The sequence below is a fragment of the Hyalella azteca genome, unplaced genomic scaffold (genome assembly GCF_000764305.2).
Source record: "Hyalella azteca isolate HAZT.00-mixed unplaced genomic scaffold, Hazt_2.0.2 contig3075, whole genome shotgun sequence".
Classification (NCBI taxonomy): Eukaryota; Metazoa; Arthropoda; class Malacostraca; order Amphipoda; family Hyalellidae; genus Hyalella; species Hyalella azteca.
Genome location: NW_025933329.1, coordinates 136,545 through 151,775, shown reverse-complemented (window position 1 = coordinate 151,775; position 15,231 = coordinate 136,545). Strand labels below are relative to the sequence as shown.

The 15,231-nt window shown below is 35.6% G+C and overlaps 1 protein-coding gene across 1 annotated transcript in view; it reads right to left on the bottom strand.

Annotated features, from left to right (window-relative positions):
- Positions 1 to 15,231, bottom strand: part of LOC108677537 (FH1/FH2 domain-containing protein 3) — a 58,519-nt gene that overhangs the window by 2,921 nt on the left and 40,367 nt on the right. Inside the window, exons 9-14 of the mRNA XM_018165764.2 lie at positions 14,335 to 14,589; positions 13,384 to 13,526; positions 12,494 to 12,568; positions 11,559 to 11,751; positions 7,998 to 8,130; positions 5,799 to 5,975 (exon numbers count right to left, since the gene is read on the bottom strand). Coding sequence (XP_018021253.1) covers positions 5,799 to 5,975; positions 7,998 to 8,130; positions 11,559 to 11,751; positions 12,494 to 12,568; positions 13,384 to 13,526; positions 14,335 to 14,589 — 976 coding nt within the window. The remainder of the gene's footprint in view (positions 1 to 5,798; positions 5,976 to 7,997; positions 8,131 to 11,558; positions 11,752 to 12,493; positions 12,569 to 13,383; positions 13,527 to 14,334; positions 14,590 to 15,231) is intronic.

Here is a 15,231-nt window from a genome sequence, read left to right as displayed (position 1 = left end):
TAACGTCAACAATGTTCATTACATCGTCAACGAGGTTCATTGTATCGTCAACGGAATTCAGGGAGCCAGACTGGAGGCTGAAAGGGAATACTTCAATAATATTCGGAAAATATACCTTAAAAAATTGTAACTCGAACATGAATGATCCAAGGCAGGGCTTGCCAGAAAAGACTTCGAAACAGAACTATATAATACACATACTGGTGCAGGCCTTGAATAAGATGGATGAGCACTCGCAAGCTGCCCAAGTTTTTGGTGGGAAGTCGGTGCCCAAACCCACCAAATAGAAATGCCGCTCCATTGCTACACTTGCACACCAAACAAAACTAAATTTATAAACACATGCTTGGTCAGCGTCATCAAGCATTATTACCAAATAATAATCTCGAAATCAGGTTTGTGCAGAAGTCTCCGGACGAAATATGTGGCTATTCAAAGCCTGCTGCTCAGTGTGTTTTAAAGGACTTCCTACATCAAATGAAGATTATGTTCTTTGCTGCACTTTTCACTCAGCTAAATATTCCATCTCGGTCGATGCGACAAGGCATTACTACCAAAAATGAACGTCGAACTTTTCGAAATTTTCAAGATAAAAATCCTACTCCATAAATTCGAGCAGTTAAATCTAAATGTAAGACAGAACTAGAAAAACTAACTTTTCGGAACAGTTTACTAGATGGTTGGCCATAGATCTGGTACAATGCTGTAACCACACGCAATCCAGCACTCACTAGAACAAAGGAACCGTTATATTGTGGATACAGCAATAATTTTAAGACCGCCAACGCATACCTATAGAGATAATTCGATCCTTCGCCATTCAAAACAAACGTTTTTTTTAATAGAGCTCTCTTGGATCTCAGCTGAATGACCCGGAAAACGTTGAAACTGACTTACAGAATTTGAGAACGATGGAGATCCCCGATTCACAAAATCTCCAGGTACCCGAAACGCTATATCCAAATAGACGCTCTAGTGACTTAATTGGCCCACAATGAAGCTAGTCCCTTTCGCCAGCCACTTTTCGGAACGATAGTTGATATAATCAGACCTAAGAAATTTGAACCCCATCGCATTACTTTCTCCACGAAGACGACGCCTAGCACGCTGAAATACTGAGAGTTCTGCAAAAAGCACAATCTCGACCTCTCCTACTGCATGTTCTTCGAAAAGAAGAGTTTCGCAGACAAGTCTGTCTCCGTGAAAAGGTCTGGGCTGAGTTACAGCTGCCTCTCGAAAGGACAAATACGGAACTCCTGTGAGAACATCCCATTGCGTGCGATTTACCAGCAACGACATCCTACCATAATGCACGATGAATAGGACACCTCGCAATAGTTCTAACAGAGAATCCACTCGGTAAAGTATAAACGAAGAAATCATCTTAAGACCCCCACAGGAATAAAAACCGCTCAGCGGACTCGACGATTCATTAGAGGCAGGGCGGTAGATGACGATCTGTTGAACTAGAGTTTCGCCGGTCACTCGCAAAAGACTCACCGTGATCTGGTCTCCTGTTCCTGAACCTCGAAAAATTATGTATAGAAGTTTATGTTTATTTAGTATTAGTTGCATTTCAATTCGGTTGCAAATTAGGAGCCGGTGTTGAGGTCCCTCCCTCAATGACAATCAGGTCCGACCCCTTAATGCTCGTAATTGTCGGTTTCGTCAGCTTCACTCAGATCCGTACTATGTTCGAGTGGGTCGCCTGCCGAAGACCTGGATGTAATGGACCATCATGCCCTGGATGTAATGAACCATCATGATTCCTGCCTTCCGGAACGTAGCCTTCAATACTTCTGGACAATCATATCAAGGTCGTGCGTCGAACCAGCCCTCGGTCGAACGTCCACTCGTCGGTGGACTATAAATTTTGGAACAGAACTATGCTATCTCAAACCTAACTTCAGATGCGGCGAACGTAAAATTACGTAATTTAACGATGCCCGGAAGTCATATTCGATCCGCGGCCTGGTGATGCACAGCAGGTTTTATGGCAAGGCAGGAGGAGGTCAAAGCCGCGAGTGGTTCACGGCTGATTGGTGGATGTCCGGAGAGATCCAAGGCGTTCGATTTAGAGCTTATTGGTGCACAAAATTGGTGGTGCACGGCTGCGCTCCCCCCAAATGCAGCAAAATTTATCTTAAGATTCAGTAGGAGCTTTGTGTTTATTTTTTTACCGATGTCTGTTTCACACAAACACTAAGAAATTTTAAATAACATTATTATACACTCACTTTGAAACTTCTAAATTCATCATACTCGATTTTCTTTCAGAAACCGCTTACGAACAATAAGAAAATAAGTTTCCGTAACGATTCATCTTTCAACCTCGCCTAAAGAAACCCAAAGTTTCATTACAGTTGATAATGAAAACATTCATGAAATCAGTTAACCGAAATTTCGCAATTTAAACCAAATATTACTTAAACAGTGCCGATAAAAGTTTAAACTTAAGATACAAAGACGTAATTTTTAGTCTTTAGTTAATATATAATTAACATTCCAAAATTTCTTCATATTTCATGCCAGGCAGATGCAGTACCTTATTCATAGTAATTGTTGCAATTCAAAATCAAATTATCATTTCATTGTGAACTTTATCTGAGCTAAGCGAGAGGTGTATTTAAATTTATGCCTAAACATGCTTTTTGCAAACTTATCACAATAATTATTTCTTAATCATCGTCGCATCACTAAACTCCTTTACACTCCCGCGACAAATGACAGAACACCGTTTGTTGAATTTTCCGATGAGAAAAAGATGGCTTTTTCTTTAATTACAGAGCAGCAAATTCCTTTCCATTATGCATGAATTGATAAAAAAAAATAGTATTTCGACCAGCCAGGCCATGTCTAAGTAGCGAGTAAAAAAGGAGATCACGTCTAAATTTCGTTCATTTTCAAAACGATTCTGTGGCAATTAATGGCATTTCACACCATAAACGAAATAGAACCACACACGGTTAACGTGTTCGCAACAAGTTTCCTCGCTAGCCTATTGATTCAAAATAAAATTAGATGATCTGTCTTATCTCTAAAAATCTCAATAATATTAACGTGCAAAAAAATCATATCATGTAACTGGAGTGCAGCAAACCGAGGTCATTCCCTAACAAAATTTAGAGTCGCCTTAGCTTCTGGTAATCCAAATCAGAAGCTGCCGCGTCTGTAAATTTTCACTGGGTAACAAAATTTAGAGTCGCCCCAGCTTCTGGTAATCCAAATCAGAAGCTGCCGCGTCTGTAAATTTTCACTGGGAATTAATGCACAAAGAATCGAGCATAATCGGACATCATGCGGGCATGAATATACGTTACAGAGCAGAAATAGCGCGTGCACGAGAAAAATTCAACAAATTTGTACCTATTATAATCTATGCTCCGATTTTAGCAGGCAAGAGCGGGAGAGGAGGATGTACGCGAACTCTCTGGACGGCAAAACCTGTATAACCTGTAACAAAACCTGTATAACCTGTAACAAAACATGTATAACCTGTAACAAAACCGGTATAACCTGTAGCAAAACCGGTATAACCTGTAACAAAACCAGTATAACCTGTAACAAAACCTGTGTAACCTGTTGTATAACATGCAACAAAACCTGTATAACCTGTAACAAAACCTATATAACCTGTAACAAAACCTGTATAACCTGTAACAAAACCTGTATAACCTGTCACAAAACCTGTATTACCTGTAACAAAACCTGTATAACTTGTAACAAAACAGGTATAACCTGTAACAAAACCTGTATGCCCTGTAACAAAACCTGTATAACCTGTAACAAAACCTAGAGTAAACAGCAATGTTCCACAGCGTACCATACGGTATGTACAACATACTGTTAGGTAACGGTATAAATTGCGACGTAAAACGTCTCGACTGAGTAATTATTCCGTGCTGATGTACTCAAATTAAGAGTAAAGTCTCCACCATCAAGTACCAACGTATTCACATACCGTAGCAGAGGTTAGATACATTTCTTTTACCGAGCTTGTTTCCGCTCGAATAGAAAACAATGCCAATTTACTTACTCGTATTAGTCAGCACCACACAAAGATAAGCTTTTCTAAGACAAAAAAGGCGGCCAACTTCAGAAAACCTGAAAATGTGTATTTTTTCGCGCGCCCTTTGAAATTTCACCTAAATTATTAGACCTAATTTCATCCTAAGTTCACATTTTGTTGTTGTTTAAAAATAAAGATTTGACCTTTTCCGTATTCAGCCAGCGTTGAACATTAGTCTCCGAGCGAATAAACATCATAGCGTCTTTCAGGGTCTGTTCCACATGATAACTACGATGATTTCGAAAAAAAAACAGCACGGAGAAAGGGACATGCAGACATGAGAAAAACGATGAAACCAAGGCGATACCTCCAAAAAAAAAAAAGACATTACGAAGCAGATACGTAGCTGTAATTAATACACAAAACAATGACTGGACAAGGGGCACTCTGAAAGTCAGGGAATTTTTGAACAAGTTTAGAGTAATCATGAGACATAACCAAATTGATAATCATAAGTATAAAAATCGTGTGGATTCTTGTAAACTAGTCTATTTGTAGACAACTATCTACTTGGACGCTCCATGAAAAGTACTAACTACCGTCTAACATCAACAAACATAAATTCATACTACGGAGCCTAAGAAAACTATAAAAAATTCTTCCTACTAACCAACAAGTTTCATTACCGGTTCTATCACCACATCTATTTTATGTGTGGGGTAACACAACACATTATATATAAGGCAAGTCTTCTTACACTTCGCTAACACAACAGATTATATACAAGGTAGGTCTTCTTACACATCGTTAACACAACACATATACAAGGCAGGTCTTCTTACACTTCGCTAACACAACAGATTATATACAAGGTAGGTCTTTTTACACATCGCTAACACAACACATTATATACAAGGCAGGTCTTACACATCGCTAACTCATGAAGAAGTTCAAGTAAGTGGAACACGAGAGCTCGCTAAGCGTGGCCAGCTGAATGGATCGCTTCCAGCTCCTGAATTACTCGCTCTCGAGTCCTGGATTTCTTGAGAGTTGCTGCGATAGCGATGAATAAAACGCAGTAAAAACAGCACAACTTGGAAAAAATAATATATACCGTTAATTAAAAATAAAGTCCGAGAACACAAGATTATGTAGGTCCTTTTTCCTGGTCCATGTAAACCAGGAAAAAGCAACCGTGAATCAAGTCACGAAAAGTACAAGAATCGGCAACATGTCATGGGCCTATTTCTTCAGTGCCGGCACTTCTATTCTATTCTAACTGGATTTAGCCCTTCAGAAGTCTTCGGGTAAAAATGCCCAAAAATGCCCCACATTTCAGACTCCATTCCCAGATGGCATAGGACATATGCCGGAAATGAAGACAACAAGAGGGTTAAGAAGAGCCCAATAAATTAAATTATCGAATAATACCAAGACCACGTAACGGGTCAGATGAGGCAGAAAATATACGAACTAGACTAGTGCAAGAAATAGCGAAACAAAATTGATTACAATAAACTCACCAACTCATCTGCGTTCTATTTCAAATTGAGAGCCGGTGAGCCAATTATCGTTTTTTACATATTTCAATATTTATAAATAAAAGACAAGTGAATTCATTTTATTTCATCCAATAGAATCCATTTCATTCAATTTAACTGATATAGTAAGCTTTCGGATGCTCTAAACTTTGCAGATATTTCCATAGCAATTAATTTGAAAATAATAATAACAATAATAAATTTCTAATAAATTAAAATTAATCACTATTGAAAGACAGATCACTCACATGACTTCCTATCTGCATGTCGCGATCGTCTTCTGTCTCGGTGCTGCGCCCGAGACTGCGGCGTCTCTGTGGCGGTTCTCACGAGACTGTCCAGGAGGGCGTCGTCTCCCGCGCCCCCCATCAGGAGGAGGTCTGTTAGGGGGTCTTCGCCCCTGCTACTGCGCTGCTGTTGCATCCCTGCACAAGGGACATGTTTTTTTTCAAATAGTTGAAAATTCAACACACAAAATAGATTTTTTCAAATATTTAAAAATCAAAAAGTTCGACACAACACAACAGAAAATTCAATACACAAAATAGAATTTTTTAGATACTTAAAAATCAAAAAGTTCAACACAACACAACAGAAAATTCAATACACAAAATAGAATTTTCCAACTATTTAAAATCAAAAAGTTCATTACAACATTCAATACACAAAATAGAATTTTCCAACTATTTAAAATCAAAAAGTTCATTACAACACAACAGAAAATTCAATACACAAAATAGAATTTTCCAAAAGTTCAACACAACACAACAGAAAATTCATTACACAAAATAGAATTTTTCAAATATTTGAAAATCAAAAATTTCAACACAACAGAAAATTCAATACACAAAATAGAATTTTTCAAATATTTGAAAATCAAAAAGTTCAACACAACACAACAGAAAATTCAACACACAAAATAGTATTACGAAACAATGTTTTCAATGATAATTCAACACAGATATGTCAAGCTAGCGTATCTATTCCAATCATTATTCATTTTGATTCGTGTTTCAGTAATCATTAGTTAATTGACATCACCGTTTTACCTGAACTATTTTACATCCAAGTGCAGGAAAAATTATTTCGGGTATGCTAAATAGCTGAATCGATGTCTAACAATTGAAAAAATATTTCACAAATCTCAATAATTTATAATACAAAAAAGGTGCTTTAAAATAGATGAAACAAAGACACAATATTTGACAAAACCATTTGCTATCATATCATCCAAACTAATGAACAGTGAAATACTTTCGCAATGAAACTCGATTCAGCAGAATTCCAATTTACACAATTGTTACATCACAGCACGCTTCTCATTCACTACAAATGCATTATTCCTCAGGAAAATTATATTTAAAAGTGCCACCGCAGCTCTGTTGTTTTTGTTGTTGTGATAGGTAAGGGAGGTAATAACGTTTGTTAGCAGGACATTTTTATATAGTTTTCTCAGTCTCCATAGTAAGAATGTATTTTTTTATTATTAGACGGTAGTTAGTACTTTTCATTGAGCGTCGAAGTAGATAGTTATTTACAAATAGATAGTTTACAAGAATCCTCACGATTTTTATACATATGGTTTTCAGCTTGGGTATCTCTTTTTGTTACTCTAAACTTGTTAAAAAATTCCCTGGCTCTCAGAGTGTCCCTTGTCCAGTCTTTATTTTGTGTATAAATTAAAGCAACGTACGAGTGACCAGGGGCCATACTTTCAAAACTCGCTAACTGAACATAAGTACTTACGCTCTAATTTCTTGTCTATGATTGGCGGATTTTGCTTGAAAGGCTGTCAATGATTGGCTGATGAACTTACGATCTCTAAACTTTTTTTAAAAGTATAGGCCCAGGTAAGGGAGGGAGTTTTTCAGAACACTAAGGCCACATGAAGTACAACTAAAACCATCACTGGCTCGCTGACCCGCCAGAACCATTTTATTTGCATTGCACAACACCCTGGACAAACCAAGCACTTATTTATCAACCAGAATTTAATATGTGGCTGAGTTGGCCATGAGATGAGCTTCCAAAACAATCTTGTTATGCGTGGGACTCAAACCCCCGGGTCACTGGGTGCTTATGACCTTATGATCAATTTAGGACTTATCACCTTATGATGATTTTAGGGTCTATTCCATATTATATTAGCTGCGCTGTACCACCGCACCTAATATAATAAAGCCACTGAGCAGGGTGGCCCAGTACTTTTAGTTAATAGTACCTATATTAGAGCAGAGAGGTGCGGGTTCGATCCCAGGTCCTTCCGAAATTTCTGGTCAAATCGGAGAAGAGGCCGAGCAAACAAGCAAACAAAATTAGAGCAGTGAGTTAGGTGTTCGAAACCGTGAATGTTCGGCGATGTAAAGAACCGGCAACAGGTTTAACGGCCAAATAAACGCTGACACTTCTATACTATGCTACTAAATCCCCCGTTAACGCGGTCTCACCATCTTTAGTTCGGCGCCACGTGTTCTTTCCGCGTATGCTATCCGCACCACCGGAGTCCGCAAGCAACTGTCTCAGGTCGCGATCCGCTTTCTCTTCCTTCGTCCTGGGAGGCTTTGGCCGGAACTTTTCCATCTGAAAATTGAAGATAAATACATTTTTTATACATGCTCAATTATTCTCTTTTATAGAAGTAATTATCGTCCAATGGGGACATGAACAAGCAATAAAATCGTAAATTCAAGGCCCTTATTCTGTCAAAGACCTAAATTGACATGATAAAATACATAATATTGACAGGAACGATGTCATTTATAACATCTTATGAATTATGCAGATGATTGCAGTATAGAGGTAGATAAGACATGAGAAATAGAATACGTAGATACATTATAGGAAATGAGCACGCGCATAGCATTATAAGTAGTATAGACAATAGGCCTACCGTCACATTTTCCATAAACAGCTTAAATTATAGTTTACCAATCATTTACCCCAAATCTTACCCAACAAAATTAACCAATTACCTTCAATATTATTACGAACAATTACCCCCGAATCTGCATAAACAGCTTAACAGGGTACCGATCATGAATCTTGCCCAACAAAATTAACCAATTACTCCCGAATCATGAGTTAACGATCATTTACTCCGATCGAGTCATTCGAGTCATTTACCAGGCTGGAGTCATTTGAGTCAAATCAGCTTGAAACCTTGAGTCAGTTTTTTTTTCATGGTGCACATCGTCTGGTAGCTAAACGCGCTCTTAAATTATCCTCCAAAAAAAAACTCGCTCCAAATCCAGGACCGGTCTGGCAGAGGTAAGATCATCGCGCTAATATCGAGAGTGTTCTAGAACATGCTGTATTTGCCCTCGACCGCGAAGTTGATCTGTAATACATTAAGCACTGAACTCCCGTCGAGTGAGGATTAGTGTAGTAAAATCGGGGTAAATGGTCGTTAACTCATGATTTCGGAGGTAATTGGTTAATTTTGTTGGGTAAATGATCGGTATCCTGTTTATACAGATTCGGGGGTAATTTTTCGTAATAATATTGAAGGTAATTGGTTAACTTTGTTGGGTAAGATTTGGGGTAAATGATTGGTAAACTATAATTTAAGCTGTTTATGGAAAATGTGACGGTAGGCCTATTGTCTATACTACTATTATAACAACCATGAAATAAATGCAGACAATGAATCTGTTGAGTTTGAAACGAGAAAATTAAGGGAACTAATTAGAATAACAGAGATAATACGAAATGAACAAGATGAATCTATTATGCGTATTTCAAAAAATGGCGATGTTAGATACAATAAAATCATTGCATACAAAAATAAGCTATTTAATCAACCAGCCGGAAAATAAATAATAAGGTCAGCACTCAGTCTGAATACAACATATAAATATATGTTTTTTAGCAGAACAACGCATAAATCTTCTAGCGACTGATTGATATCAAATTATAATCTATAGAGGGCCGTAATTCAAATAAAAAGATTCTCAACCATAGCATTTAAACTCGCAAAATATTCTACTAAGAAATACATCTGTCATGCACTACCACGATCTTCGACGAGCAATAGTTTATCAAGCAATTAATTCTGTAAATTTATTAAAGTATTTCCAGAGCAAGATAATTATTCGGTATTGTTGACATAGTTGACTATGGTCAGTCAACAATATGGTGGCTGTAAAGGACAGTCAACTATGATGGCTGTAGAGGACAGTCAACTATGGTGGCTGCAGTGGACAGTCAACTATGGTGGCTGTAGAGGACAGTCAACTATGGTGGCTGTAGAGGACAGTCAACTATGGTGGCTGTAGAGGACAGTCAACTATAGCTGTCTCTTATACACATCTAGATGTGTATAAGAGACAGGTGGACAGTCAACTATCACATGTGATATCGTATCAAAAAGTCGTCTCGTCGATAAAATTCAAATGACATCACTTGATGCAAATGTTCATTGATTTTTTAGAACAACTGAACTGAAGTTTTAAAATGCAAGGCAGCTCTGAGTATTGTTCGCAATTTATATATACATTTTCCAATAAATAAATTGCAAGAAGAAAAGCAATTGCAAGCAAGGCACACGATAAAATCGTAATGTATGAAGAAACATGAAATAAAACACTACTAAATGATCTAATAAAATGGTAAAGCCTCGAAATCTATCGTAATGAATTAAGAAATATGAAAAAACACTGCCGGGTGACATAATAAAATTGTAAAGCCTCGAAGTCAAACGATCAAGCATTATATGCTTTATTTCCAGCTAGGAAATAATTGCTACTGGTATAAAAAGTGTATAATTAAAAGCATATTCTACACAAAAGACGATATAGGCAAACACATAAACTATACCCTGTGTAGTTTTGAACCGGACTTGGACCGCGCTGGCTCATCCAATCCATTCTGCAGAGAAGCCAGGCTTTCATTTCTAATGCTTGAAATAAATTTACGTGAAAAATATACATAATTTTGCAAATGTTTCATAGTGTCAATTTTCGTCAAGAAAACTCCAACCATTTAAATTTTAATTTTTTCATTTTTTTTCTTGAACGTACAAATCGATGCATAAATGCGGTTTACCAAGAACTAACCGAGGTAGCAAACAAAGCCAGTTACATCGATTGTGTATAAGTAATCCTTAAATACTTGATTTTACATTATTGCGCGTGTTTGATTAATGTGATAATTATAGTCTTCCTTTGATTAATAGTAGTAAAGTTGTACTCAACTTCGTAATTCGATAAAGCAACTATTAACAGCGCTATGAAACAAATCTCACACGAACATTCACAATATTGAACAAAATGTGTAACTTATGAAGTAGTCAATTTTCTAATAATCATGTTTACTCTTCAGCCAATAGCCTGCAATTGTGTTGAACAGAGCCAAGTACGAGTGTTCCTAAGCAACATCATTTTTTTACAATTATTATCTTGTTCTTAAAGATAAAGTTTAGTTTTGCACCTAAATGATCATCTTGCGCGCGTTCTATTCTTCTCATACACGCTGGTTAAAATAAACATTTTACAATTGTCATATTATTCGACTGGTTCTATAAGCATGCAATTTCCCACCATAATTATATAATATATTATACGATTGTTTTAATCAATAAAAGGTCACAATTTCTAACCTCAATAATCATCTTGCCACGCGTCTTATTCCTCGCCCGATGATTGTTTTAAGCTTACAATTTCCCACCATAATTCTATTCCAAGATTATTTTAATAAACAAAAGCTTATAATTTCTCACCTCAATGATGGTTGTTTTAATCAATAAAAGCTCGACATTTTTCACCTCAATAATCACCTAACCGTGCGTCTTTTTCCTCTCCCGATGATTGATTTAATCAATAAAAGCTTACAATTTCTAACCATAATTATATCATACGATTATTTTAATAAAAGCTCAACATTTCTCACCTCAATCATCTTGCCGCGCATCTTATTTCTCTCGCGATAATTGATTTAATCAATAAAAGCATACAATTTCCCACCATAATTATATCATACGATTATTTTGATAAAAGCTCGATATTTCTCACCTCAATAATCATCTTGCCGCGCGTCTTATTCCTCTCCCGATGATTAACCTTCTTGAGTAGCTGCTGCTGAACACGTTCCCGACACGTGCGATACTCGAGGGCAAACTCGCTTATAACGCCGCACACCTCCTGGGGCTTAGCTTCCTTCGCCTTGTGCACCGGCGAACCCAGGTAAGTCATGAACTTCTGGAACCTGACAGGCAAGACAAGCAATAATGCATTGTTGTTATATACAATACATTATTGTTAGAATAAATTATTGGTTATATTGCTTCACTTTGTATTGCTATTCAATATACGAACTTCTGGAACCTGACAAGCAGAAATACAGTATTGTTATACACAATACATTATTGTTATAATATATTATTGATTATATTGCTACACTTTTTATTGTTATTCATTACAGAGAGTGGTTATTGCTTAGATTTGTATTAAGTCGTTATTAAAAGAAGCGATCAATCTAATTATTGCTTCACTCCGTATTGCGAGGAGTGATCATTGGATCATTGCAATGATTGCAATTATTTAGCCTTTTTAGATCCCAAGCTACATTCAATCTTAGTTTTTATCATGTAATCCAAAATAAATTTTAACAATTCTGCCTTATAACAGATGACCAAAGATTAACACACGTATTAGGAGTAGACAAATTTAATGTAGGTTTTTATTGGGGACATGATTCTTATTAACAATCATCATACTTTTAATTATAAGTGTAATATGTATAGTATTATTATATAATTGAATACTTTTTGATTATTCTTTATTCACACAGGAGCACCCAAAAATACATATCAAGAAAATATCGAAAATTTGGAGAAAAAATATAAAATGCTTCCTTGTCAATGCCCATACAAGCTAAAAAGCTTCACAAGCTTCTTACGTATATGGCTATAATTATTATAATAATTATAATACAAATAAACACTCACCTGTGCATAACTCTTCTATATATAATGCCCAGCACTATTATCCGCTCTGCACTGTCCGCCAGGAACTCCGACATTCTTTGCGAGATAAAATTGAAAAATTAATAATAAATATTCATTATTAATCATGGTGAGAATTTTGATATCTTACTTTAAACCGAAGAAATATTGCTCCTTAGAAGATATCGGGTTCAAGTTGAAAACTACATTAATAAACTATATAACAAAATTATCATTTATTTTATACCTACATATATGTGAAAGTAAATGCATCTTCTTTCTGGACGAAAATAAGTACGAGCACAAAATTTTTAATTTCCTTTACTTTCAAACGATTTATTTTTTTTTTTTTATTAAATTTCAGCCGGAACTATAATACCTGACAGAAAAATATTTTTTCCGCTGCCTAGGAGATGACAGAAACGCTTATTTGTATTGGCTAGAAAATTTTATATTACCCTTCGGCCTTAAATCTTGAAAATGTGATTCGTAAGAGAAAAATTGATAGAGACAGCACATTTAGCATCAAATTCTTCCATATGTACAACAAATTTAATGATGAATTGTTCCAATTAAGACTTCGTTTTGAGTTTAATGTTCGTTACTAACTTGAATTTGATGTTCATAACTCACCTAATGTTCATGTTCACCTAATGTTCATAACTCACCTAATGTTCATAACTCACCTAATGTTCATAACTCACCTAATGTTCATAACTCACCTAATGTTCATGTTCACCTAATGTTCATAACTCACCTAATGTTCATGTTCACCTAATGTTCATAACTCACCTAATGTTCATAACTCACCTAATGTTCATAACNGGTAGGGCCGTCATGCTTGGCTATAACTTTAAGGTAGTCTATATAACTATATAATGTTGATGACTCACTTAAGTTTAATGTTGGTAGGGCCGTCATGCTTGGCTATAACTTTAAGGTAGTCCCAGGAAGCCTTGCACTCGACTTGCATCTTCTCGATGTTGCTCGCCAGCTCCTCGAAGTCAACCTTCGAGGCCCGAGTGATCGAACCAATCTGGTCGTAAGATGTCAAATTTTTATTTAAAAATAACCAAAATCTAGTGAAGAATTAAAATTAGAATCTAAAAATTAGTAATCTAGTGAAGAAGTAAAATTAGAACTGAAAAATAAGTAAAATCTGGTGGTAAGAAGCGAAATTAAAATTTAAAAATAGGTAAAATCTTGTGAATAAGTAAAATCTAGTGGTAAGAAGTGAAATTAAATGTTTAAAATAAGTAAAATTTAGTGAAGAAGTAAAATCTGGAGGTGAGAAGTAAAATTAGAATTAAAAGAAAAGGAAGAAGTAAAATCTATTTGTAAGAAGTGATATTAAAATTTAAAAATAAGTAAAATGTAGTGAAGAAGTAAAAGTAAGGTCCTGAAACGAGGTTGTTGATTAAAATTGAGAATGTAAACATCGATATTTCGTACGAGTGTGGTTAAAAGATGAAGTTAATCATGCATGGGTAGAAAAAATTCTTTACAAGAACAATTATGATATAAGATTTATAAAAAGTTGATACCCACTTCTTATATTATAGATTTATAAAATATTTATGCCCACTTTTCATATTATAAGATATATAAAAAGTTGATACCCACTTCTTATATTATAAGATTTATAAAAAAATTTATCCCACTTTTGTGTTATATAATTTATAAAAAGTAATACTCACTTTAATCCACTTTAATAACAAATGATACCCACTTCTTATGTTATAAGATTAATAAAAACTTGATTCCTACTTCTTACATTTTAAGATTTTATAAAAAGTTGATACTTATATCTTATATTTTAAGATTCATAATAAGTAGATACGCACCTCCGAGTAGAGATCTGTGGTATCAGGGTATTTGTCGAGTACCATATGGCAGAGGTGATGTAGCAGAGAATGTTTATGCACGGTATCTTTCACCTCGGGAACTTTAGAAAGATATTCTATCTGGAAACCGCGAGCTTCAGTGTTGTTCAGGAAATTACCAACGGAGAGAAGCAAAGACAACAGAACTTTGAACGTGTGGTTCTTTTGTAGAGCTGCTATGCCCTGTTTCAGGTCCATTAATGGTTCTGCAACTTCCTGGGATAAGAGAATTTCTTTACTATATCTTTTCCCTCTGCAGCTAATTTCAATTAAATAAAATTACCTAAAGAAACTTTTATTACTATAACATATATCTTTGCAAGTAATTTATATTGAAATAAAATTACCTTTACAAATTATATATTTCTTCGATTGTGAATCGAATTAAATTTTTCAGCACAGCTCTCATTAAAAAAGAACAACTTACAATGCATTCATTCAGTCATTTTACAAAAGCAGAGCAACAGAGAAACACGAATGAATTTCTCTCGACTATAACTTTCCAATATTTTTAAAAATCAATCCAGGATTATTTTGACATTATCGCAATTCAGAACTAACGCCAATCATTACTCATATTTTCATCAACATATCGTCAATATAAGATAAATAGATATTGGTGAAAACTGTACAGCTTTAAACTGCTTGTGCAGCGATAAACATTCTAGTTGGGCCTCCGTACAAATCTTCGTATAACCGAATACAGAGCTCTGTATTAACAATTATAAAGCTGTATACAGCCGCATACAGAGATATGTCTTACCGAATACCGAGCCCTGTATTACCGAATACAGAGCTCTGTATTAACAATTATAAAGATGTATACAGCCGAATACAGAGATATGTATTACCGAATAC